Source organism: Trichosurus vulpecula, chromosome 1 (assembly GCF_011100635.1).
Source record: "Trichosurus vulpecula isolate mTriVul1 chromosome 1, mTriVul1.pri, whole genome shotgun sequence".
In the NCBI taxonomy this organism is placed as follows: Eukaryota; Metazoa; Chordata; class Mammalia; order Diprotodontia; family Phalangeridae; genus Trichosurus; species Trichosurus vulpecula.
In genome coordinates this window covers 119,555,447-119,578,192 of record NC_050573.1, presented here as the reverse complement: position 1 = coordinate 119,578,192, position 22,746 = coordinate 119,555,447, and the positions used below count along the sequence as shown (strand labels likewise).

Here is a 22,746-nt window from a genome sequence, read left to right as displayed (position 1 = left end):
ATCTGATTCCATGATTAATATTCTTTTTACTGCATCAAATTTGTTTAAAATCTGCAGAGACTTCACTGAGGTACCAACAGAGTGAAAGAAACTTTTTTGTAAAGGACTTTGTCAAATTAGTGGATAAGCAGAAGGGGCTCTTCTGTCATTACCAATTGATAGAATGGTGTGATGGACATTCATAGTAAATAACACCAAGATGAAGCAGAAGTGGGTGTGTATGTGTATATATGTGCACATATACATACATATGTGTATATATTTGTAGACATATACACAAATACATATGCATACGTACACGCAAACACATATGTAGTTGTTGTTCAGTCACATCCAACTCTTTGTGACCCATTTGGGGTTTTCTTGGCAAAGATATTGGAATAGTTGCTATTTCCTTCTCCAGCTTATTTTACAGATGAGGAAAGTGAGGCAAACAGGATGAAGTAACTTACAGGGTCATGCAGCTAATAAATGTCTGTGGCCACATTTGAGCTTAGGTCTTCCTGATTCCAGGCCCAGTACTCCATCCACTGTACCACTTAGCTGCCTATAAACACACACACACACACACACACACACACACACACACACACGAGGGCACACATGTGTAAATATATATGTACCTGTGTGTATATACACACATATATATGTATATACACATAGGTATGTATATACAAATGTGTGTGTTTATATATATGCTTTTCAGTATTTAGAAGGTAAAAATGAAGGGAAATTTATTTATGTGGACAGTCACCACCTTTAAAAAACAAATAGTTATACAGAATGGTTCAAAAGATGAATGAAACTAGCTTTACTAATACAATCAGTCAAATCTATAAGTACACATCTCCTAGAAAGTTAGCTTATTTGTGGATCTGTGATTGGGCCTTTTTGTTATGCTGTCTAACCAATGAACAGATAACATTAATCTGGAAGCCTGAACCAAATGAGCTGTTTGTAAAGCCAAGATCTTTGTTGGCAGGAACCTGAGCCCACACTTCCTTCTTATCTGGGAGTGAACCTAACTTGTACTTCCTCGGCAGAATGGGGAAGCAGCCAGAAATGTCTTCAGCGGATCCAAGGAAGTCTTGATTGAACAAGAATGAACAAAAAGTGCTGTTCATTTTCTCATTAACATTTAATACATTAAAAGACTTTGTGATTCAATTAGGCCGCAGCTCATTCACTCTGAAGCGCATTTCTTCATTATCATGACTAATCAAACCCTGTCTATCATTTCTTATCTGTAGCTTCAAGAAAAAGGGGGAAATGTATATTTCAACCTTTTGTGACAGGAGTAGAGGTCAGATTGGGTGACTAGCTTTCAGATAGGATGTTTTCACTGTCTTATTAACCCCACCCTTGAAAGTCTTCTGATGCCAGGAGCCCGTTCTTTCACAGGAAACTAAGAAACTAAGACAGGATTACCAGCTGTTTAGAAGCAATGACATCATTCACTACCATTGAAAATGTTTACAACAGGAAGACATGAGGTGATCACTTGGCCCCTGGAGTCATCCTAGGCTGTGATTGGGCCTTATCTTGCTCAAGCCTGATTTGTAGTTCCATCTCTAGCCATGCCACCACTGGAGCACCAAGACCCTTCCTGCTCCCACCTTTTCCCAGCTTCTCAGCTTCCTAGTCCCCTTAATGTGCAGTTATCTCTCATTAGAATGTAAACTCCTTGGGAGCAGTCTTGCTTTTTTTTCCCCAAACACAACTCTGTCCCTACCTGGCCCCATAGTAAGCACTTAATAAATATGAGTTTGCTTGCTCCCTCTCTCTGTCTCTCTCTGTCTCTGTCTCTCTCTCTCTGTCTCTGTCTCTCTGTCTCTGTCTCTGTCTCTCTCTCTCTCTCTCTTCTTCTCTCTCTCTCTCTCTCTCTCTCTCTCTCGTCCAGCCATGTATATTTTTGAGACAAAATAATGCCACCAGCAAACTCATTAGTATTGGGCAGTGGCTAGAGTGTTGGGCCTGAAGTCAGGAAGACTCATCTTCCTAAGTTCAAATCCAGCCTCAGACACACACTAGCCCTGTGACACTGGGCAAGTCACTTAACCCTGTTTGCCTCAGTTTCTCATCTGTAAAATGAGCTGGAAAAGGAAATAGCAAACCATGCTCCAGTATCTTTGCCAAGAAAACCCCAAATGGAGTCCCAAAGAGTCAGGTACAACTGAAATTCAAAACATTTTTTGTGTGCCTGTTTATCTTAAAGTAAAACCCCAAATGGAGTCCCAAAGAGTCAGGCACAACTGAAATTCAAAACATTTTTTGTGTGCCTGTTTATCTTAAAGTATTGCTCCCCAACCATTTGAGAGGTTTAAATTTGGTAGTGCCTATAAAGAGAGGTAGAGTAGACGGAGAACTGGCCTTGGAGTCAGGAAGACTTGGGATCAGATAACTCTGACATATTCACTGTGTAACCCTGGCCAAGTAATTTAATCTCTGTGTCTCCCTCCTCCCCCATTTTCTAAAATTAGTCATTACAGAGCAGATTCTAATCTTCATTAGTAGAAGGAAAGCCCTCACTACAAGTTTCTCATAATGACATCACAGGACTGGATTTTTTTAAAGCACTTATAAAACGGGAAGTCTTTTGAAGAAAAAAAAAATGGTGTTATGCAAATTTGAAATACCATTAGAGTCAACCAAAAAGAAGTTGGTAGAATAAAAATTCTTTTTAAGAGGGACAAAGTAATAACCCAATTTGAGATAGAGAGTCACAAACTAGGTTCCAGATGGTGGCCATCTCTAGTTGTCCTAATCTAGATCTTGACACTAGAGTCACATGGCTCTGGAGGAGAAGATGAGGCTGGTGACTTAAATCCAATTCACTTGCAAGTCATGACATCACCTTCCTGATGTCATGGTCCTCTTCAAGAACAAAAGACAAACAACAACAGGTTCAAGATAGGGACTTTCTTTGCCTTTGGTTAGTTCTGGATCAAACCCCAGGGACAAAGTGGGGCTTGGGGCGGGGGGCTCAGAGACCCGTACAACACTAAACTAATTATAAAGATGTTCTAGAGGTTCTGGTCTGTTCTAGGAGCTATCTTTGAGATGACTAATAATCAGGGAGAGAGCACAACTTATTTCATTCCTAATTGATCCAGCTGTGCCAACTATACCATCTTGCATGACTTGGGGATCTTCATTCTGTGTCTGAATGGAGTTTGTGGCCATCCTTTCTACTTTCTGGTATGGGCAGCTAGGTGGTGCAGTAAATAGAGTGTCAGAACTGGAGTCAGGAAGACTCATCTTGCTGAGTTCAAATTTGGCACCAGACACGTACTAGCTGTGTGACCTTGGGCAAGTCACTTAACTCTGCCTCAGTTTCCTCATGTGTAAAATGAATTAGAGAAGGAGATGGCAAACCACTCCAGTATCTCTGCCAAGAAAACCCCAAATGGAGTCATAAAGAGTCAGACACTACTGAAACAATTAAACAACAACATGGTATTATAATGCAAGATCTCTGGTATCGTTCTATTTTTCTGGGATCTAGAGATAAACCGGTATGAAGAACAACTTCTTCCTGAGTCTAAACTTGTTGAGTAAGTAATATTCAGAATCAAAGTCAGAACAGTAAAGGAGGTAGGAGGCTAGACTTTAAAGCACAAAATTCCAGCAGCCCACTTTCTCAGGCTCTCAATATATCATTACCAGAGATTGATTTTGAGCTTAACAACTTGAACTGTTGTTACCAGAACTTTTTTGGTGGGTCATGTTGGTAGCATCATCAACATTTGTTACAACAGTTTAAATAATTTATTTGGTCTCAGCTCATAAAGAATAAAAGTATAAATGTATTAGAAAGATGGCGTTTTTCCACGCTGGCCTGTGAAAATTTCTAGCTGTCCCAAAGGGCAAACCGTGGCTCCATTTGATGCAGTGTTTCTGGCACATGATACTGGAGAAATCCATCATATATTGACCAATGACAATGTTTTGCTTTAAAGCAGAGCCAATAGGCATGGATCATACAGGCCAGAAACAACACAGCCCCTACACCCATTCTCGTAAACCTTTATTTGTCTTGCGAATCATCCAGAAATCACTTCCCAATAATTTTACTGTATCAATCACAATTCCCCAATATTGGAAAATATATTTTTGTTTGGTAAAAATAAAGCAAAATAAAACAAAAAACAACTCTTTCATCTTGTACTTTTAAGGATTTATAAAGAGAATTAACCTAGGTGAAAGGGGAAATGATACCATTAGGTACTATAGTGATTCAATATGTCTCCTCCTTAATCCCATGAAAAGAAGACTCTAGAAGGAGCCTCATAACACTTGAAAGGAAAAGAACACTGAATTTGGAGTCAGAGGACCTGAATTCAAATACTGCCTCTTTTACTTAATACCTGTGTGACCTTATTGTCGTTCAGTGGTTTCAGTCATGTCCAACTTTTTGTAACCCCATGTAATGGCAAACAAAGTGGGACTTTTTGTTGTCTTTTGTTTTGGAGTGCTTCTCAGCACTAAGGCAATAAAGTACCTTTGATTGAGCCTTCCTTTGTTTGTAGGAAAGGATAGGGACCAGACCTGTGATTATGGCTTTGGGAACTCCATGATGGGAAAACTCCCTCCATTAATGCAGGTTGACACCTTCTCTTCAACTTAGAATCTTAAACAGTTTCCTAGAATCAGTAGATCCTGACAGAAGTTAAATGATTTGTTTGTGTCAGAGACAAGATGTGAACTTGGGTTTTTCTGTCTCCAAGACCAGCTCTCTATCCACTAAGCATGCTGAATATGTAAATACAGTATAAGGCACTGCATAAATGTAAGGCGTTCTACCAAGAAGAATTTGAAAGGAATGAAAAATGCTGAAAATTTAAAATAGTCTTTAGGTATTCCAACAGGCATGATTTTTTTTTGAAAAGAAAATAGTGACTGACATTTAAAGAATACTTTAGGGTTGATAAAGCTCCTTTCATACAATATCTCATTTGGTCCTATAATGTGAGGTAGGGGTGACAAGTATTATTAGCCTCATTTTCTAGATCAGCCAAATGAAGGATAGAAAAGTTAAGGGTTTGCTGAGGATCACACAGAGGGGAAATGACATAGCCAGGACCTGCTCCTCATTCTCTTGACTATGAATCCAGCGCGCTATGCAATGCAGATGTCGGGAGCCTCTCATGGACTGCCATGAATGCTCGAAGGACACCCTGACAGATAGTCTAGTGATCAGACTGCTCAGGGTAGCGGGGAGGGCAGGTTCCCAAGACTTTGGGGCTTTATGGAACTACAGGCAGTGGTCTTGAGCTCAAATCCAACCTTAGACACTTACTAGCTGTGTGACCCTGGGCAAGTCACTTCACCCTGTTTGCCTCACTTTCCTCATCTGTAAAATGAGCTGGAGAAGGAAATGGCAAAGCATTCCAGTGTCCTTGCCAAGAAAATCCCAAATGGGGTCATGAAGAGTTGGATGCAGGTCCTAGTAAGTGGTCCCCAGGTCCTCTGATTCCAAAACCGTTGTATTGCATTATACAAACTGGTAGGAATTCCTGGGAATTTTCATTGTATTGGAACAAATTCTCCCACCTGCTTTGTGTTAATACACAGAAGATTATTCCACCTCTGACTTAGATGCCCTGGCTTCTTAGAGCCCAATTAAAACCCCTGGAAGTCTTCCTTAATGCCTCTTAGTTCTAGTGCTTTCTCTCTGTTAATTATTTCCTCTTTATCCTGTGTATGGCTTGTTTGTACCCATTTGCTTGTTTTCTCCCCTTTCGATTGTGAGCTCCTTGAGGGCAGGAGTTGTCTTTTGTTTAGTTTTTGTATCCACAGTGCTTACTTAGCACAGTGCCTAGCATATGGTAGGCACTTAATGACTGACTTGAGGCTGACTTCAGGTATGTTCTGCTTTAAGAAAGCATGATTATACTAAAATCCACACTTACACAATGGCTAAACTGATGATCCAAAATGATTTGTTGGTCAACAGAAGCATCACTTCCAGATTCCTGTAAACATCCTCAGGGTTTAGGGAGTAGTCAGGGATTCATTGGAATAGAAAACCCCTGGGTGAGGAAAGTCTTGCTACCAATCCAGGTCAGCACCTCTTCTTCTACTTAAGGCCTTCTACATTGCCCAAAGCACTTAGAAGTGACTTTCTCAGGGTCACACAGTCACTATGTGTCAGAAACAAGACTTGAACCCAGGACTTTCTGCCTTCAAGGTCAGCTTTCTATCCAACAAGCCACACTGCCTCTCTCAACTGACATAGATTGAAACTATGATTGAGTTTGTCAAAACTCTGTCTATATGCTACCCTTCCATAACATATCTATGAAAATTTTGATGGAGTTACCACAGGTCATGCAAATACAAAGTCTAATGGCAAATGACCTCCCTATATATTTTTCTTTTCTTTTTCTTTTCATTGCAGATGGGAAAAAGCAAGAAACTACCGTGGGTGGAGGAACATCCAGCCATTGCTTCTATGGACTTATGCCTGATTCAGAGTACAAAATCAGTGTTTATACTCAGCTCCAAGACATAACAGGACCTAGTGTAAGCATAATGGAAAAAACACGTAAGTGAATTGTGCTTTCTCTCTCATCCATAGATTCATAGATTGACATTTGGGGGGTGGGCAGCCTGGTTGGCTCATAAATCTTGTTTCATTAATAAAAATGTGAGCTATGGAAGTCCAAGAATACATGTAATTCAAATTCCAGTTTCTTCTCCAGTCACGAAATTCACTGCAGGTCATCCACTGGTCTTCATTACTATGATTTTTTTCCACCCTTGGTGCATGCTTCATAGGAGACTAGATATTGGTCCATAGGTTAGCAAAGTCCCAGCTACAATGACTCATATTGTAATCAGCATCCATAAAGAAACATTTGTGGTATGTGGCAAGAGGAATAGGGCGTAATAACTAGATCTTGACATTAAAACAGTGGCATATTACCAGAGCCATGGGGGTGGGAGTGGAGCCAATCAACTCCCATTCATTGACCCTCTGAGGAGTTATTGCTAGCCTAAAAAGCTTTCCTGTTTTTTCCAACTTGGCCATAGATCTGATGTGCTAAAGGGGAACACACACAATTAAAGGAAGGCATTTTTCATTGTCCATTATTTGAAGGTTTCTGAAGACCAGGGAGAGTGTTAGCTTAATGAAATGGCATATATTGAAGCCCGCTAGCTTTCTCTTGATTTTAAAGTCTGCAAATGTAGAACATTCCTTCATTTTAATAACTGTTCTGGGGGTAACCCTGGTTTACACAACCACCCAACTCTATACTTGGAATCCCTATGGAGGCAAGGAATTTGAAAGTTGTATTCTTATCTTCATGTGTGTGGGTTGTTGGTTGTGCCTACATCTTTTGTCTCATTGGTTGAGATACAAAGAGCCATCAATAATGTCACCTTCCTTAAAAAAAAGAGGGGATAGTTGTTTAGGAAAGAGACTCCAAGAGTTTGAGAGTCAGATGTTCAGAGCTAGATGATCCCTTGGAATCTTAGGACTTTAGAAGCTACCCTGCCCAATTTCATATTCAGGGGAAATTTTCTTCTACAACATTCCTCATGATTATTCAGTCTGTGAGTGGTATTCATTAGAAAGTTCTTGAATTACACTGAAATCTATCTTATTGCAACTTTTAACCCATTGACTTTCGCCCAGCCTTGGGGACCAATGCAAAGCAAATCTCTTCCCTCATTTACACACCACCTCTACAAATCTTAGAAGACAACTTCTGTATGTAAATGGTGAACAGCTCCTGTTGAGTCCCACCTGGTTCCCAGTGGCTCATTTTCACTCAGTAGCTGTGTGGCTGGCAAACAAGTACACTGTTTTGGTTACTTTGGCAGACTTCAGAACCATAGAGAACCCATTTGACAATTTCACTTGAGCTTTACTCTTGTTTTAAAGAAAAAACATCAGCATTTTCTTGGTTTTTCACATTTTTGGTTGCGATTGTGTGGTGTATTGATGTGAGAGGAGGGTTGATAATGATTATCAGTTTGTCACTTCTTCCAAAGATTTTGTGAGAATCAAATGCAATGTCTTTGGGGTGAACTGTAATGACTTTTAGGAAACTCACAAAAATTTATCGCATTAAAAATCACATGGATTCATTTCATTATTGCTATTAGTTTAATAGTTAAATATCATAGAACTGGGGGGAACATAAGAGACCATATAGTTCAGTATCCTACCCAATATAGACATTCTTTTCATAGTATCAATGAAAGTTGATAATGAAACTTAAACACTTCTAAAGCTTAAACTTCTAACTGCTCAAACAGTTCTAACGACAGGAAATAAATGTTGTCACAAGGAAGCCTGTTAGATTGTCAGACAACTCTGATGATCAGAAAATTCTCCCTTATTTTGAGCTAAAATCTGCCTCCTTTTATGTGTTCTACCCAATGGCACTACTTTTGCCTTAGAAAACAAATTTTCTAACAAGTTTTCTTTATCTTCTGTGATACTCTTTAGATGTTTGAAGTCATCTGTCATCAATTTCAGTCTTTTTATTTCTAAAATTTTATTTCTTTATTAGCATTCCAAATAATATTTTGAGTTCCAAATTTTCACTCTCTCTGCAACTCTCTCTCACCTATTGAGAAGGCAAACAATATGGTGTCAATTATACATGTGTAGTCTTTTCTCCAAACTAAGTAAATACACTCACCTCCTTTCATTGTCTCTCATATAATTTTGCTTCTAGCAGCTTCATAGGTGTAACATGAATGTCAATGTCAAGTTCTTTTTGTTTTTGTTTTGTTTTGTTCTTAGGAAATATTTATTTCTTAATCTGATTTTTAAAGGACCTAATGAAATTAAACAAATGACCCCAGATGGCAGAGGCAGGACAAGAGGATGGAAGTTTCGCATAAGCAGATTTAAGGTTACAATCTCAGTTATCCTGGGCTGGCCAAGTACTAGTGGGTTCCCCCCACTAGAGTCTTCATAAAAGTCTGAATGATCAGTTGCCAGTCATATCCTACAACTGATTTTTCTATATACAGTTAGAACATCTAAGGTCAATTCCAACTTTTCCTAATCCTGAATTCACGCCCTTCCCATCCCTAACTGCCAGCACCATTCTTTCCAAACTACTTTGAAATATATATACATACATACATATATATGTATGTATATATACACACACATATACACACATACGTGTATATATTTGTATTTATTCCCTTTATATTTATAATGCATATATTATGTGTACTTGCATAATTCATTAGAATGTAAGCTCCCCCTTTTTTCTTTCTTTTTAAAATTTTTTAACATGTTTATTTAAAGTTTTGAGTTCCAAATTCTATCCCTTCCTCCCCTTACCCTTCCCTGAGATGGCAATCAATCAGATGTAGTTTCTACATGTGCAATTATGTAAAACATTTCCATGTTAGTCATTTTGTACAAGAAGACTCGAATAAAAGAAAAAAAGAAAGAAAGAAAGTGAAACATAGCATATTTTAGTCTGTATTCAATCAATATCAGTTCTTTCTCTGGAGGCGCATAGTATGCTTCATCATTAGTCCTTTGGGAGTGTCTTGGATCGTTGTATTGCTGAGAATGGCCAAGTCATTCTCTGAATGTTCTTTACCGAACAATATTACTATTACTGTGTACAATGTTCTTTTTTGAAATATAGCTTTCAGAATTTAACCTAATACTACAGAGTTTACAGATGAGCTTGGAGTATGGTCAGACTCTTTCTCCCCTCAGTCTGGAGTCTGATGATGCCCAGTTCAGTAGTATTGGAAGAAGAAGTTCAGTTGAACAAGGTTTGATATTCTGTTGTTAATTATGTAGGCAGAAGTCGAGCTTCTGCCTTCTTCTGTGTTTGAACTTGGGCAGTAACTAGAATAGAAATGTGCCTTTTCCAGAACTATTACACTAAATCAATGTTACAACCTCTTCAGAGTGGATGGTTTCACTAAATTTACACCAGGTGGCTAAATAGAATTATCTGAAAATGGCATCCAGGTCTGCAGGTGAGAAGAGAGATGAGCTAATTCCCACAAATTCTCATTGATCTCTGTAGTCACAAAATCAGAAGGAAGAACAATTTGTTGTCAAAATAATTGAAGCTCACCCCCACCCCAAAAAAATTATTGTCTCTTTAATGACATCTCTTTTGGGCCCTCTTTACTTTTCTCCAATTTCCAGGGCCGATTCCAACTCTACCACCAGCAACAACCACACCTCCTCCAACCATTCCTCCAGCAAAGGAAGGTAAGATAATAATAATAACCCACTTGCAGCTTTGAGTTTTTGTCATTTCATTTGATTAGTGAAAAGCTTAAGTGGGTAGTCAAAGGCATCCTTTATATTAACTATTTTACTATGACTACTATTAAATTATTAATATAGTCTATTGAGCAAATGAAATGTAATATTAATGACCTCTACATTCTACATTAATTGTATTTTATATGATACACAAATGTATTGTTTCAATATATCACGTGTAATAATAAGGATGTGTTGAACTCCACTGAATTAGTACCAAAGCAGCTGCATAAAGCCACAGTTCCTGTCCTGAAAGAGAATTATCTATTATAAATAGACTATTTTCTTTCAATCTGTTCAGTCTGAAGAACAAAAGCAATGAATATTTCTACCAGGGAAGAAAAATTTGGGAAGTTTATGAATAAACATTTACAATTCTGTTTTAAGGTTGCAATCTGTGCTGGTAGAAGGCATTCTCTGACCAATTAAGGCAGTCTATGTGTCAGTCACTGGACTAAGAGCTGGGGATACAAAGAAAGGCAAAAGACAGTCCCCGCCCAGGAGGAGCTCACAATCTAGTGGGGGAGGGGGAGAAAGATAACATGCAAGCAACTATATACTAACAATCTTTATAGAAGAAAAGCATGAGAATTATAAGGGTTTAATTTCTGTGGAAGGTGGGATTTTAGCTGGGTCTTGAAGGAAGCCAGAGAAGCCAGAAGGTGGAGAAGAGAGAGAACATTTCATGAATGAGGGACAGCCAGTGGAAATGTCAGAGGTGGAAGATGGAGTGTCTTGTCTGAGAAATAGCAAGGAGACCTGTGTCACTAGATTGAAGTGTCCATGAGGAGTGGGAGGAACTTAAGCTATATGGAGATTGAAAATGTGTGTGTTTGGGAGAGAGGGGGTGGACTAGGTTTTGATGGGCTTTGAATGCCAAACAAGATTTAATATTTGATCCTGGAGGTAATAGGGAGCCACTGGAGTTTATTGAGTAGGGTAGTGACATGGTCGAATCTACTCTTTAGGAAAATCACTTTAATGACTGAGTGGAAGCATGGTAAGAACCTCGAGGCAGGCAAACCAACCAGCAGGCTACTGCAATACTTCAGATCTGAGAAGATGAGGGTCTAAACCAGGGTGTGACAGTAGCAGAGAAGAGAAGTGGGCATATTTGAGAGGTGTTTAAAAATATAAAATCAACCAGCTTTGGCAACAAATTGGATTGATAATGAGTAGTGAAGGATGACAGATAGGTTGCAAGCCAGGATACAAGGAAGATGGTATTGTCCTCAGCAGTCCTAGGGAAGTTTGAAATAGTGGGAAAGATAATGAGTTCAGTTTTGGATATGTTGAATTTAAAATGCCTATGGGGCATGCAGTTAAAGATAGGAGACTGGAGGCTAGCCGAAAAATTAGCGCTGGATAAGAGGATTTGAAAATCATCAGCACAGAGATGATCATTGAATCCATGAGAGATGATGAGGTGACCAAGTGAAAAAATATAGAGGGAGAAGAGAAGAGAAAAAGAGGAAAGGAGAGAAGAGAAGAGGTCACTATTGTCATGTATGGCTTGAGTCAAGATTACCCTGTTCACCCTGACACCTTAACTGCCTACCCTACAATATGCTCCTAAAACAACTAAAAAGAGCCCAGAAATTCATGCTATACTGCAAAAGACATAATTTGATTTTATAACTATTCTTCACAATGCTCTGTGCTAGGATATTGCTGCACAAAATAGCATAATGACCCAAGTCCTTGCCCTACCCATCCTCTCTATACAAGCTTTTTCATACCAGGTTTCAATGCATAGCCAGAGTTACACCTGCATGTACAGACTCAATTATTCTCTTCTTCTCTTAAAACACGCTGACCATAAACTCACTCTCCATTTACACTACTATTTTCTCACTTTTAATATGTCTACAATATATTCCTAGAAAAATTCTCCATCTAAGTGCCTTTGACCCCCCACTCCAAGGTGATGCTTTTCACCTCCTCACTTAGCTAAAATCAGCCATGATTAGAGCTTTTGTAGGGGCTAATGGATACTTGAGGCATGGCTGGGAGCAAGTATTCATGGAGCAGGATAAAAATGAGTTTTCACCCCATTCCTTCTACCTTCAGTAAGTGACAATGTGTGATGATGGAGACCTTAAGACAAAGGTTCTTGACCTGAGCTCCATGGACCTCCAAGAGAGAGAGGCCTGTGGATAACTTTTGAAGGTCCATGAATTTGGATGGAAAAAAAATAGATCCTTATTTTCTCTAACTTCTACCTAAGACTTAGAATTTCTTTAAATTATACATTTTAAAAATTATTCTGAACCCCTGCCTTAAGGGAAACATAAATAGAAATTTTTTCCTCTAGTTGAATCTTTCAGCAACCATGAAGAGGAATCTTCAGGTTTGAGGCCTACAGTACTTCGATGTTATCTCTGATTCTTAAACAATTCTTGTTCTGCAGTTTGTAAGGCTGCCAAGGCAGACCTAGTGTTCGTGGTGGATGGATCCTGGAGCATTGGAGATGACAACTTCAATAAGATCATTAAATTTCTATATAATACTGTTGGTGCTCTGGACAAGATTGGAGTGGATGGAACTCAAGTAAGTCCCACCAGTCAATCATACCAGTTCATCATTTTGTAAAACTAATACCTGTGAAAATGCAGTAAAGAGACTGGTTGCTTTTTGTCTTCTGTCATTATTTTGAGAACACACAAAAGCCTAAAGTGTCCCAGAAATAAAGGCAAGTAGTAGGAAATGGACCCATGGTGACACAACTGTCTCTGTAACATTCTCCCAATTGGCTTTCCCAGATTTGAGTGCTCTTTAATGTAGAGAACAGAGAGGTGAAAGCTGTGTCTGTATGATGATAGGCTCCAGATGAAGAGTACAGAATTTGGCATATGTATGTAGTATGTATGTCTCACATATATCTATATATGCATATATGTGTACATGTAACATGTCTATATATACATATATGTATATATAGATAGTATTGTAACATACATATCTATATACGCACACACATATAGGTAGATACAGATATGTCTCATCTGATGGATGATTCAATCCATTCTATTTTCACATGATAGTTTTAAAAAATTAAAAAAGTGACTTGGATAAAAAATGGTTGATTTGATGACCACATAAAAATATAGTGTCAGTAAAAATATAGTGCCAGGGGAACATGAGTTTGTAATTTAATAAATATTTTCTTTTTTTTCCTCATTACTTTCTTAAAATTTATTCAATCTCATAAATACCAAAGTGAAATCTAGTGAGCTAGTGGCCCAACGTGGCGTGGAACTGGGAATGTGATGGTCTGGGCTTTTCTCAGCTCTAACTTTCTGACCTTTATCAAGTTATGTGGCCTCTTTATACTACAGTTTTCTGATCTATAAAATAAGATTCTATCAGCCATATGAAGGAATTTTTTTTCCTCCATATTTTTATATGGCAGTTATAAGAATGAACTTCTTATCTCCATCGACTATTTGCAGAAGAGGAAAGTAGTTTTTTATTTGTTCTCAATTTTGATCTCCACTATATAATATTAGGTAAAATACCAGTTAAATTTATTAGATAAATTAAGTAAAAAGTAAAGACTTATTGATCCTTGAAAAATGCTAACTAGTCTGAAGTAAAGTGTATACCTTCTATCCCCAGGTGTCCATTGTTCAGTTCACTGATGACCCCAGAACAGAATTTAAGCTAAATACATATAAAAGCAAAGACTCACTCCTTGAGGGAATTAAGAATCTTTCATACAAAGGAGGAAATACAAAAACAGGTAAGGAGAAGCCCCAAAGAGTGAATGATTATTACTTAATTACTGAAAACATTTTTGAAGTCCACTTATTATTATCAAAATCAACTTATTCAGGGAAATTTCCCTAAAAGTTCAGGTTTTTTGGTTGTTTTAATGAGGGCCATTCTGAAATTGAGCCCTTTACCTTTTAAACTCTTTCAGGAAAAGCACTTAAGTATGTTCGAGATGCCTTGTTTACTGCCGAAGCAGGAACAAGAAGAGGCATACCCAAGGTTATTGTGGTCATTACTGATGGGCGATCACAGGATGATGTAAATAAAATTTCCAAGGAGTTGCAACTAGAAGGTAATTATATATGTAATGATGGCAGAAATAATTCAACTTCAACAAATACTGATTAAGCAATTACTATATGCAGAACCCTGTGTTGCCTGCTGGGAGAGATATAAAACTTAAAAAAAGACATGCTCCCTGCCCTCATGGAGTTTGTAGTCTAGTACAAGGGTGGGGAATCTGTTTCCTAAATCCAAATGCACATGATTTACGTGTAAATATTATGTATATTATCAAATTATTCACGCTATCCACTTTTCTCCCCCTTACAGACTTTAGCAATCTACCATATGTGATTCACACAGAGCCCCCTCTGAGGCTATTCCCTCAATTGGTATACATACTATTAGGGGTGGGGGTAGAGGGTGAGGGGTGACTAACCTCTGATGTGTATATGGATGGAATGACGAAGGCAGAATTTGAACCCATGTCATTTGACTCCAAACCCAGTGCTCTTAAACAGAAACAAGCCAAGTCTAGTTTTGTTTTATGTTTCACCCCTCCACTTCCAACTAATCAGAAATTAGGATGTAATTAGCTCAAAGCAAAGGCATTTATAGCACAAAGAACAGTAGCAAAAGCATGAATGCAAACAGCGTACACGTGGTGGTTTCTATACTAGTAGAGAGGCAAAGCAGAACAGCATGTGGCCCAGGCAATATTTCAGTGCCCCGATATCTTCTCTTTATATGGTATTCTCACGCTGCTCCTCTGGAGCACAATACCTCTTTTTTGGGGCAGGATGCTCAACTAGGCTCCCTCTCCACAACTCAACTCCTCATGGCCAGGGTCAATTCTCAATTCATAAAGTCCCTCCTGTCCTATGCTTGATTCATTGGGTCCGGTTCCTGCAAAGCGTAATGTGTCTCATTGGACAAGTGATTCTGCTATAGGATGCCATGGCCTTTGTGGGAGAGGGAAGGAGAAGGGAACCCTTGACCCCTGCCCCCAAGAGTCAAGGAGACTTTAAAAACTATCTAATCTACCCTCCCCTTATTTTACAAATGAAGAAATTGATACCCGAGAGATTGAGCAACTTGTCCAAGGTCACAGGGTAGTAAGTGATAGAAGCAGGATTCAAACCCAGGTCATTTGATTACAAATCCCGTGCTTTTAAACAGAAACTAGCCAAGTCTCTTTTTGCTTGTATTTTCTGCTCCTCTTCAGTCTAATCAGAAATCTGGTCTCCTTCTTCCACAGGCATCAGCATTTTTGCGATTGGTGTGGCTGACGCAGATTATGCAGAACTGGTTAGCATTGGCAGCCAGCCCAGTGCAAGACACGTCTTCTTTGTTGATGACTTTGATGCCTTTAAGAAAATTGAAGATGAGCTGATTACTTTTGTCTGTGAAACCGCATCTGCAAGTTAGTTCTTTGGATCTGTGGCTGCTTATTCTCATTGGGTGCTTACAGGCCGAAGCAGTTCATCCTTATTAAATAATGAATTCCATGCTGATTTGAGGAAGAATTGTCAACTTGACAAAGACTTTCATATTATCTTTCATCACAGATGTTACTTTTTGTAGGAAAGAGCACATGGGAGTTTTACTGTTTTTTCGTTCTTCCCATTTTGGGATTTTAGGTTGATAAAGGCTTTTCCTATTCAAATGAGGGTTGGCTTTAAAGACCAGCTTGATTTATAATAGCTCCTATAAATACTTTTCAGAATAATGCCAGCAGGTTTCCTTTCTCCTCACGCTCATGATGGCCCATTTACTGTAATGGGTATCACACACACACACACACACACACACACACACACACACACACACACACGAGAATAGAGTAGTTCTGGGGATTTGCTTTTAATAGTGGTGGTTAGTTCAAATGTTTGGCATCTTTGGGAAACCAGAGAAAAAATAACCACATATAACTTGGAGGTTTCAAAGTAATTCATCTTGATGGAAATTTTTTAGCTTCTTTTTTAGGTTAGGGTTGAGGGGAGGTTAGAGGTGGGGAAAGTACATTTGGAAATATCTCTAAGTGACCTTCCCTTTTTTTTCAGCTTGCCCTCTGGTCAATAAGGATGGCAGCCGGCTTGCAGGTACCGTACTATGGGCAGTGCCATTTTGCAAATGCCAGAGGATAAAATGAATCCTGTCTCACGTCCATTTATTTCACTGAAGCTCATTCATTTTACTTGTTAAGATTACATCTCTAATCTGGAGATGTATTCTCTTTTCTGTCGTTGTCCATTCAATTCAACTCTAACCTGTTAAAATGTTATGCTTTTCAGGATTTAAAATGATGGAACTGTTTGGTTTGGTTGAAAAGGATTTTTCAGCGGTGGAAGGGGTTTCTATGGGACCTGGCACTTTCAATGTGTATCCATGTTACCAGCTACATAAAGATGCTCTGGTTTCCCAGCCTACCAAGTATGTTCATTTTAACTTCAGAATATCAAAGTCATTGTTCTTTCAAATCTCAAAAAAGAAGTTATTTCATGCTATCATTGCCATCATGTGCTTGGGAATTCTTAGTAGAATGATACCAAACAAAAGTGCAACATCAACAAAAATGGGGAACTTGTTCATTCCCTTAGAGAATAAGCTCTCTGAAGCTTACTTATAGCCTCCCTATGCCAAATCTGTGTCTGTTTTTGCCTCGTTTTTCCCGTAAAGTTGTTTAAATGATGTTCCACACTTATTTTCCGTACAGTAAAAATAGAGTATAACCATACCAAATTTTTTTAAAAAGGTGGGGAAAGGATGTGTAGAGTTAGGCTCTTAGGTGATACAGTGGGGAGAATGCTGAATTTGGACTCAGGCAGACTCAAGTTTGAATCCAGCTTCAGATACTTACCAGCTTTGTGATTCTGGGCAAGTCACTTAACTTTTCTTAGCATCACTTTCTTCAACTTTAATAATATCTACCCTGCTGGGTCCTTGTGAGAATCAAGTTAGCTGTTATTATAAAAAGTAGGGTAGTATCCCTGCCTTAGTGGTTTCTTCACTGTTGCTTAGAAATATTCCTAGGTATCTCCTACGCTTTAGAAAAAAAAATCCTCACTAAACTTTGCCATATCTCTAGCTGCCATCCTATATCTCTCCTCTTCCTCTTAGCCAAATTCATTGTTTCCACTTCCTCTTCTCTCTCTCCATCTCTTCTATAACCTTTTTAATCTGACCTCTGACCTTATCGCTCAAATGACATTGATCTCTCCAAAGTTATCGATGATCTCTGAAATTATCAAATGACCTTTTCTCAGTCCTCTACTTTTTCAAGCTGTTATCCTTGACCTCTCATTTGCATTGACTCCATATACCCAATCATTTATCAAATCTTGGCACTTCTGACTCTACAGTGTCTTTTGCATATGTCCCCTTCTCTCCACTCCAGTTAAATTTCTCATCATTTCTTGCCTGAATTATTGTCATAACCTGCTAATTAGTATTCCTGTCCCAAGTCTCTCCCCACTGCAATTCATCCTCCACTGAGCCAGCAAAGTGATTTTCCTGAAGGATGCATCTCACCAAGTCACCCTCTATTCAGTGAACTCCTTTAGTTAACTATCAACTTAGCTCAAATAACTATAAATTCCTCTGACATTTAAAACTCTTTACAACCTGGTCCCTAAATATTTTGCAGCCTCTTGCACAATACTCCCCTTCATGCATTCTATAGTCTAGCCATAATGATGTAATTACTATTCCTCTCCCATATCTGTGCCTTAGCTCTAGTATCCCCTTGGAATCACTGGCTTTCTTGAAGACAGTCCAAATACTGAGTTCTTCATGAGCCCTTGCCTGACCCCTCCTTGTTAGTTTCCTTCCCCACCAAAAATTACCTTGTATTTGCTTTGAATATATCTTGTGTATAAGTAAAACTGTAACTATATACATATGTATATGTGTGTACCTACACAGTCATACGTTCTCTTCCCCATTAGAACATAAGCTCTTTGAGGGAAAGAACTGTTTCACTTCTGTCTTTGTATTCCCAGCTCTAATTCATTGGGTCAGATTGGAATGGGGGCGGGGAGCTTTTTCAGATTTATAAAAATGCAATTCCATCTAAAAAAACGATACATTGAGATCAATGTTTCGTTACAGTGATTTACAAGGATCAACCACGTTCTTTTGTTGTGCTCTCATAATAAATGTTGCTGGAAATAAATAGGCTATTAGCTTGGGCTTAAAATCATTTTTGGTTATTTGAAAATTTTTATTCTCTTCACATTTATTATAAGCATTTAATCTGTTTTCATGTTGAAATCTGAAATAATTATCAAAGAGCATCATCTTTCCAGAAGTTAATATTTTAATTAATAGAGGTGATAGTTGTAGTAGGTATTTGAACAATATTGCTCTGAGAAATTGAAGTTCTAGTATCTTAGAGTTAAAAGGATTACAGGATCATAGAATCACAGATCTAGTGTTGGAAGGCATCATCGAGGTCATCCAATCCAATAGCCTCATTTTACAGATGAAGAAACTGAGGCCTAGAGAAATCAAACTACTTATTGAAGTAGTAAGTGACAGAGTCAGAATTCAAGGTCCTCTGTGTTCCAATCTAGCACATTTTTTTCCCATTGTACAAAGGGACTTTAAGATCCAGTCCCTAGTTTATTTACTAAATAGAACTATAGAAACTAACACAAGATTTCCTGCATAAGATAATAGATGAGATAATAAAGATAAGATAATAAATGAGAGTGGTGGCTAGACAAATGGAATTTGGCGATTTGGTGCATGTTTCATTCCCAGTCTCATATCTTCAAATTTACTTATCTCTAGATACAGTTATTATTTAAAACATTGGGATGTTCTCTCCTCTAACAGATATTTGCATCCAGAGGGATTGCCTTCAGACTACACCATCTCTTTTCTATTCCGGATATTGCCTGATACTCCTCAAGAACCATTTGCTCTCTGGGAGATTTTAAATAATGACTCTGACCCACTTGTTGGAGTCATCTTAGACAGTATGTATATGAATCTGGATTCTATTTTTGTGGGTGTCTTTTCAGTTATTTATGCATGTGTGTGTGGATACTACTTCACAATAGAAATTTTAAAGGCCAAGTGTCGTGTCATCATCCTCACAAAGATCTGTGTTTTTATTCATGTAGGTATCCCTGATACCAATGCAGATTATAACCCTTCCTCACCTAAGCAAAGGGTCTCCATGGGTTGCTGCAGTCAAAAAAAATGTGGTGGATATAATATGGACTGTGAACCACTAGGCTAGTCCTCAGGCAACAATCTGTTGTGAGAATTTCTTCTCTGTAGAACCTAGGGTTCCTGCCACCATAATGAGGCATCAGAGGAGTACTTTGAATACACTTCACATAGAGCTTTCACATTTCACAATTCACCTCATTGAATCCTCTTATCAGGAAGTACACTGGGTGGATTTTACCCCCATTTTAGAGATGAAGAAACTGATCTTCAAAGAGATTAAATGATCTGCCCAAGATTATATAGATAGAAATGGGACTTGATTATTCCTACCCTTAGTCTGGTATTCCTTCCACTAACTTTTGAATAGAAGAGTTACTTTATATGCATACATGAAGTCTAGCTTTATATATTGGTTTTCAAAGGCTATGCCCCTTGGCATATGGCCTGGTAGGTTCTGGAAAGGTTTTCAGTTAAAGTCCTGGCAAAAGACTTGTGTTAGTTTTCTGGGTTCTGGGTTACAAGGCTCAGCAGCACTAGACTGACCATTTGGTTATCAATTTTTTTTTGGTCATGGCAAGGCATGGAATAAAGGAAAATACAGAATGGCCCTCAATCTTCTGCAGCTTTTTTTTATTTCTTTAGTGATGGTGTCCAACCACAGACAGGTAGAAAAGGGAACAGAGGGGGCTAAGGATTATAGTTATTATTCTTGGGCAGATGCTGATAAAACATTTATTAGATGCTTCCTGTGTACCAGGCACCATGTTGCAAAAGTTGCCTAGGGTGGGCAATCATGGAAAGTCCATGTCCACTGGTAATGAAGAGTGTAGATTTATTAAAGCCTAAGATTGGAACCAAAAGAATTCTGCTGATACAATATGTCAGCTGTGGAGTTTTGAGCTTTGGAAAATTGAAATGGATGGGATTTCAGAGGCTTATTGCCTTAGAAAAGAGAAAGATGACAGACTAGCCTCATATCCCCATCTACATTTTTTGAGAGTAGTCCTGCCTAGTTCTCTGTGTATTAAACCATTCCAGCACCCACAAAGTATGTTATTAATAATTATTCTTTTGCATATAATGTTAATATGTATCCCATATGCAAAACTCAAAGTCAGTAGCACTTTATTCATAATAAAAAATTTGATGTTATTTCATTGTCCCATCTTTGGATTTTTGTATTTATATTCCCAGTAGTGAGCAAAGCACCTGGCACCGGTAGATACTTAATAAATAATTGAATTTAACTGGAGTGAACTGGTGTTTCTTGGGGGTATCTTGGAAGCAGGTATCAATCACTACTTAGTTCAGTTGCATGGGCTGATGAGGCCAAGGTTATGAATTTTTATAAGGATCATTGATTTCATTCTATTCTTTGGTCATAATTTGCAACTCTTATCCTGACTAAGTCTCTTTCAGGCCTGAGTATGGGGAAGGACAAGTGATAGTAGCAAAGTATAGTGGAAAGAATACTGGATTTGAAGTCAGAGGACTTGGGTTAGAATTTGCATCCACTATTTACTATTTGTGTGAAGTCTGAAAATGCTTGGTTGGAGGTTAGACTTAGACATACCCAGCCTCCTTGGAAAAATTATTCAGATTTTAATGGATGGAGAACTCTAAGTGTACAACTGAGAGTGATTTCTTCTTCATGCCTGAATAGCAGCTTAAATTCATCCTGGAGGATGTCAAAGGATTAACAAATAGCAAAGGCTTAGTAACCATTTCGTATTTAACTCTAATGTATGTTTCAGTTTAGTTTCAAAGGGGAATATCAATCTCCTCAGACCTGGGGATGAGAAGTCACTTGCCTATTTTATGATGTATTCATGTTTTAATTATGTTTATTTTTATTGTGTTCATACAATGCTCATTGTCTTACCAAACAGATGGAGGCAAGACAATTACCTACTTCAATTATGACTACCAGGGGGAATTTCAAACTGTAACCTTTGAAGGGCCTGAAATTAAGAAGATGTTCTATGGAAGCTTTCACAAGGTCAGTTATAACTTTTATTATCACGCAGTATTGGTCAAAGCAAGAGAGTTAGTAAAATGTATGTGTTAATGTGTGTATTGAGTATAATACTGTAAGAGCATAGCATAAATATGTATAAAGATTTAAGTACCAAACACAGCAGCCTTCTCTGAAGGATCCCTCTTTGAGAACGAAGGACAAACAACAACATTCCTACTCTGAAAATATCACCAGTAGCCACAGAACAAAAATACTCATATATGTTGGGTGGAAAGGATTATTGGTCTAATTACTTCTGCACACAGAGATGAAAATATTTGCAGTTGAGGAATCTTGTAAGGCTGGTCTACAGATACACACACACACACACACACACACACACACACACACACACACACACATACATCTATGTTAATCCCTCCAGTCTCAAAGAATGCCATCCAGGAAGTTTTGTAAAAAATGCTTTGTCCTTATTTTAACCACTTGGCATCTGTGACCTAAACCCATTACTTAAACTTTCATTACTCTGTAAGACAGAGCTCCAGGGACAAAGAAACACAGATTTAAAATTAGAAGAAACCTTAAAAGTCGTCTGGTCCAACCTCCCTTATTCTACTGATGAAGAAACTAAGGCTCAGAGAGAATTGCACAAAGTCACATAGAAGGTATAGCATAGAAGGGCTGAGAATTGAACTCATGGCCCATTATTCCAAGCTCAGTGTTCTTTGCATTGTACCTTACTACTCTACTTCCACTAAAAAATAATTATGACTCTGCTGGTACACATAACTGGAACCTTTGACTTAGAAATCTAAGGAGCTATCCATTGTACCATGGAGCCACAGGGAAAGACATACTTTTTGACTCTCATTTTTAACATGTGTTTAGTTAAGGATCATCTTCACGAGATTCATTGCTATGGTTTGACATATGGTTGTAAGGGGAGCAAGGCCCCCTAATTCACACACACACACACACACACACACACACACACACACATACACACACAGACGTTAAAAAAAAGTTATTTGGCTCTCCTAACCCAGAATGAAGTTAAATTGAATTAGGTTAATATCTTGAGAAAAGCATAGGAGTTAAGTTCACACATAACTCTACCCTGGTCATCTAGTGAGTCGGTCAGTAAAGAGGGCACGGAACTCTAGCTTTGCAATCCCTTTAGATTGTGAGCTCCTTAAGGGTAGGGACTGTCTCTTGCCTCTTTTTGTATTCCCACTGCTTAGTGAAGTAGCTGGCGCACGATGGGTGCTTAATAAATGTTTGTTGATTGATTGCCACAGAAACATGGAGGTTGGGCAGC

At 38.3% G+C, this 22,746-nt stretch overlaps 1 protein-coding gene across 2 annotated transcripts in view; it reads left to right on the top strand.

Moving 5' to 3' along the window:
* COL14A1 (collagen type XIV alpha 1 chain) overlaps positions 1 to 22,746 on the top strand; it is a 254,847-nt gene that overhangs the window by 137,206 nt on the left and 94,895 nt on the right. For both annotated transcript variants that reach the window (XM_036760560.1, XM_036760567.1), the window contains exons 24-33: positions 6,401 to 6,547; positions 10,151 to 10,216; positions 12,684 to 12,823; positions 13,892 to 14,015; positions 14,196 to 14,339; positions 15,528 to 15,692; positions 16,333 to 16,371; positions 16,564 to 16,702; positions 19,109 to 19,251; positions 21,340 to 21,449. In XM_036760560.1, the coding sequence (XP_036616455.1) occupies positions 6,401 to 6,547; positions 10,151 to 10,216; positions 12,684 to 12,823; positions 13,892 to 14,015; positions 14,196 to 14,339; positions 15,528 to 15,692; positions 16,333 to 16,371; positions 16,564 to 16,702; positions 19,109 to 19,251; positions 21,340 to 21,449 (1,217 nt within the window). The remainder of the gene's footprint in view (positions 1 to 6,400; positions 6,548 to 10,150; positions 10,217 to 12,683; positions 12,824 to 13,891; positions 14,016 to 14,195; positions 14,340 to 15,527; positions 15,693 to 16,332; positions 16,372 to 16,563; positions 16,703 to 19,108; positions 19,252 to 21,339; positions 21,450 to 22,746) is intronic.